The following is a 3,995-nucleotide window of genomic DNA, read 5'->3' on the forward strand; positions in this document are numbered from 1 at the left end:
TTATCGCCACCATTTTGATCCTAGATCACATCCTTCACAAGGACTTCATTGATGGGTGTATTTATATAGGAACAAAGGACGAGCCACCAACAAAGAAAAATTCTTCAAAGCCAAAATATTTTCCAACTCCCTTCTCCACCTAAGTCCGCGATAGATTGCTAATGATTGGTTTGTACCTAATAAGTCTCCAACGTATCTATATTTTTTGATTGTTTCATGCTATTATATTATCAATCTTGGATTCTTTATATGCATTTTCATGCTACTTTACATTATTTTTTAGGATTAACCTATTAAACTAGTGCTCTGTGACAGGTTTTGTTTTTTTGCTTGTTTTTGGCTTTTCAGAAAGTCAATACCAAACGAAGTCCAAACACGATGAAACTTTACGGTGATTTTTTCTAGACCAGAAGGGACCCTAGAAGGTTCGGGAGGAGGTCAGAAGAGCTACGAGAGAGCCACAAGCTCACACGGGGCCCCACACAACTCTATTTGACCTAATTCCAAGCCTATAAATTCACACATATTCCCAAACCAACCAGGAGCCACCCGAAACACCTTTTCCGCCACCGTAAGCTTTTGTTCTTCCGTGATCCCATCTGGAAGCTTTTTCCGGTACTCTACCGGAGGGGGAATCGATCACGGATGGCTTCTACATCGTCCTTGCTGCCAGTCGATGATGCGTTCGTAGTTCACCACAGACCTACGGGTCCATGGCTACTGGCTAGATGGCTTCTTCTCTCTCTTTGATCTTCAATACTATGTTCACCTCGATCTTCTTGGAGTTGAAAGAGCATGGTGCCCCCATGTTTGGTTTTGGTAATTGATGACAATCCCTATGGACTAATGGTTGCTGTGGGCTATATTTGAAGGGTTTGTCCATAGACATTTCTTGAAGTCCATTTGTTGGTTTCAAGGAGATTATGTGATGACCAAGGTGCTATTCAAGGAATTTATCCAAAGATTGGTCATGTGAGAGTTGAGCTTATTGCAAGCATATCTTGAAGAGGAAGATTGTGTGAACACTCATGGTTACTTTCAATACATCATCTTTACGAAGAGAGAAGATAACAAACAAACCATAGAAGATGTACCGAGTGGGATCAAGTGATCCCCTGGTATGGTAAGCATTGTCCATTACGCTTTGTGTACTAACCCATGGTTTACGTGAGAGCTCGACATGGGGTTAGGTATGTTTCCCTGGGCTTGCGTCAAGAGGAAGATCTCATACAACCCATGAAGGATGACAGCAAGTGGTGATCGTCATCAAGATTGCGATGTGCAAGTTCATGTGAAGCATCATGAAGAGATCATACTTGAAGCTTGCGGTCCATTGTGGTAACAATGGAAGTGTGAAGATGTGCCGAAGAGTGGCTCGCCCATAGTGGAGTATGGGGCAGAAATCTACTAGTCTTCATCGAGCCAGCGCAATCAAGAAAGGTGGTCCAACTTGAGGAGATCAAGATCGTCATCGTCTAGCTCAAGTGGACTATGCGCAAGGCAAAGGTTTGCCCTTGATAGTTTTCTATTTTACCGGTCTCATGGTGGTAGTTGGGAGACCGGGTTGTACGATTGATTGTCGTACTATCAGGGGGGGCTCTCGAGTGAGTAGCTTGATCGTATCGTTCGTAGAGAGCTCAAACCATTGCATCCTTGCATCATCTTTCTTGGTTCTTGTTTGGTATTTCTGTTTGTGAGTTTTAGAGCTTATGGTAATCTTGATGACAAGCTCGAGTTCATCAAAAATAGAGTACATATGCATCTTTTATGATGTTTTTGCTGATAGAGTTAATGCCGGTTCTTCATTCGTAGAGATTTCACATCTCTATATCATATGCATATCTTTGTTTAGGCTCATCATTTGTAGAGTCTTGGTTAACGAAGGGATCAAGATAACCGACAGTTTTTTCTTTTTGATGCAACCGACAGTTCCTTCGGCACTCAAGTCAGATTCCTATCAATGTCCACTATCCACTAAACCATATGAATAAACAGATAAAAAAGGAAGAAGCCAGCGACATCTGGGCATTTCTTGTCGACGCATGCTGCAAGTGAATGCAGAAAGGGTTGTGCTACGACGAGATTCGGGAATGATCGGAACATTGTGGTGCGTTGCATCACTGCCTTGCTTGGGACTGAATCGGCCGTGCAATCAGTGTGTGACCGACACAAAACGCAGGCACACAGTGAACACACTGCTCCCAAGCCACCACCACCGTGGATCTCAGCTATGCGGCAACACAAACAAAACAAAATTTCTCTAGTATAGTATCATGTCACAAACGATTCTTACATTCCATGAAGGATTAGTTAGTTGGTGGCTTTTCCCACCAAATCCAATCGCGACCCAACGACCCGAATCGAGGGGCTTATTTCCGGTTAAACTACACACCACCAACCTACATCAATCCATCCAAACAACCAACCCAATATACTGTACTACTTCTACTAATTTAATCATCACATAAACAAGTCAATTCCTCTCGCCTTCGTCTTCGACTTCTTCTTTGGCTCCGTCGTCGTGCTCGGCCCCGGTCAGTTCATGTCGAGCATCCCTTCGTGGAAGGCGGCGATGCGGTCGGGCGTCACGCACTGGGTGATGAGCCGCGCGCCTGGCTTGTGCGCCCACGGCTTCACCAGTATGCACGTCGCGATGTAGTCCAGGTTCGTCAGGGGCACGACGTGCGCCGGCGGCCCCCAGCCGTAGTCCACCTCCGCGAACCCGAGCCGCGTCCAGTCCGACACCAGCAGGGTCCGGTAGTCCGACGTGATCTGGTACGGGTCCACGCCACCGTCGGCGCCGGCCTCCCCGGTCGCCCACCGCCCGAACTCCGACGGCATCCGCCTCTTCCCGTCCTTGATGATCTTCACCACTTCGGGGATCGTGGAGCCGGCCACCTTGCCGGCGGGGGCCGACACGCGCATGATGTAGTAGCAGTTGCCGTAGAACCCGGCCCCGGCGCGCGGGAGCGAGGCGTGCAGGAGGGGCCGGGCGTTCATGGCGAAGCAGAGGTGGACGATGGAGTCCTCCTCGAAGCCCGCCGCGCGGGTGCGGCTCTGCCACGCCTTGGCCACCAGCACCTCGAACGCCGAGCACCAGGAGCCGGTGTGCGACGAGTTGTACTGGGACTTGAAGTGGTTGATGTAGTCCGCGGAGATGTCCATGGCGAGGTACTCGAGGCGCTTGGCGCCCGCGGGGCTCGGCAGACTGCCGATGACGGCGCCGGCCGGGTCGGGGATGGCCTCGCGGCCCCACTGCGGCTCCACGGTCAAGCCTTCCGCGGTGCGGCCGCGGGCGAGCTCGCCGACGGCGGCCATGAACTGCGCGGCGCCGGGGCCGTCGGCGACGGCGTGGCTGAAGCGGAAGCCGACGACGAAGCCGCCGCAGGCGAAGGTGGTGACCTGGACGAGCAGGACGAGCTTCCGCGCGTCCTCCTCCTGCGCCGGCGTGGGCGGGAGCAGCTCGTCCTTGGCGATCATCATGGGGTGCTCCAGGTACTCCACGTCCTCGAGCGCGCACCCGGCGGCGGCCTCCGTGAACCAGACGCCGCTGCCGCCGCCGCCGCAGTCGACCTGCAGCAGCCCACCTTCCTCCGTGAACCCGAGGCGGCCGGCGAGGGGGTAGTACTGAACCAGGGCCTGCGCGAGGGCCCGCTCGATGGTGCCCGCCGGGCCGGCATCCCCGCCGTCCCGGTCAGGGGCCGGCTTGAAGACGTGCAGCGACTCGATGAGCGCCATCTGGGTGGGGTAGCGGTCGAGCCAGGAGAGGCGGAGCGGGCCGGCCGGCGTGGGCTCGGCGGGGGTGACCAGCCGCTGCGCCAGCCGGTCGACGGACTTGGCGGCCGCCATGGGTGGGTCGGGGGCAGGAATGCTGCAATGGGGATCGGAGCTGGCGAGAGGGAGAATTGGTGGATGGGTGGCCGGGGCGGAAGCGCGTCGTATTCAACTTAACCGGTTGCCTGGCTGGCTCGCTGCTGGTTGCTTTGACTTGGCAG

At 53.4% G+C, this 3,995-nt stretch overlaps 1 protein-coding gene across 1 annotated transcript; it reads right to left on the reverse strand.

Moving 5' to 3' along the window:
- Nucleotides 1-2,247: 2,247 nt before the first annotated feature.
- On the reverse strand, nt 2,248-3,995 carry LOC100125733 (acyl transferase 7). Its single transcript, XM_044499815.1, has one exon. It carries the CDS (start codon nt 3,847-3,849, stop codon nt 2,536-2,538), a length of 1,314 nt encoding a protein of 437 aa, XP_044355750.1. The 5' UTR covers nt 3,850-3,995; the 3' UTR covers nt 2,248-2,535.

This window comes from Triticum aestivum, chromosome 3D (genome assembly GCF_018294505.1).
Source record: "Triticum aestivum cultivar Chinese Spring chromosome 3D, IWGSC CS RefSeq v2.1, whole genome shotgun sequence".
Taxonomy (NCBI): Eukaryota; Viridiplantae; Streptophyta; class Magnoliopsida; order Poales; family Poaceae; genus Triticum; species Triticum aestivum.

What these genes read in the sequence shown, in the direction of transcription:
- LOC100125733 (XM_044499815.1), bottom strand. Translation starts at nt 3,849, where the DNA reads ATGGCGGCCGCCAAGTCCGTCGACCGGCTGGCGCAGCGGCTGGTCACC.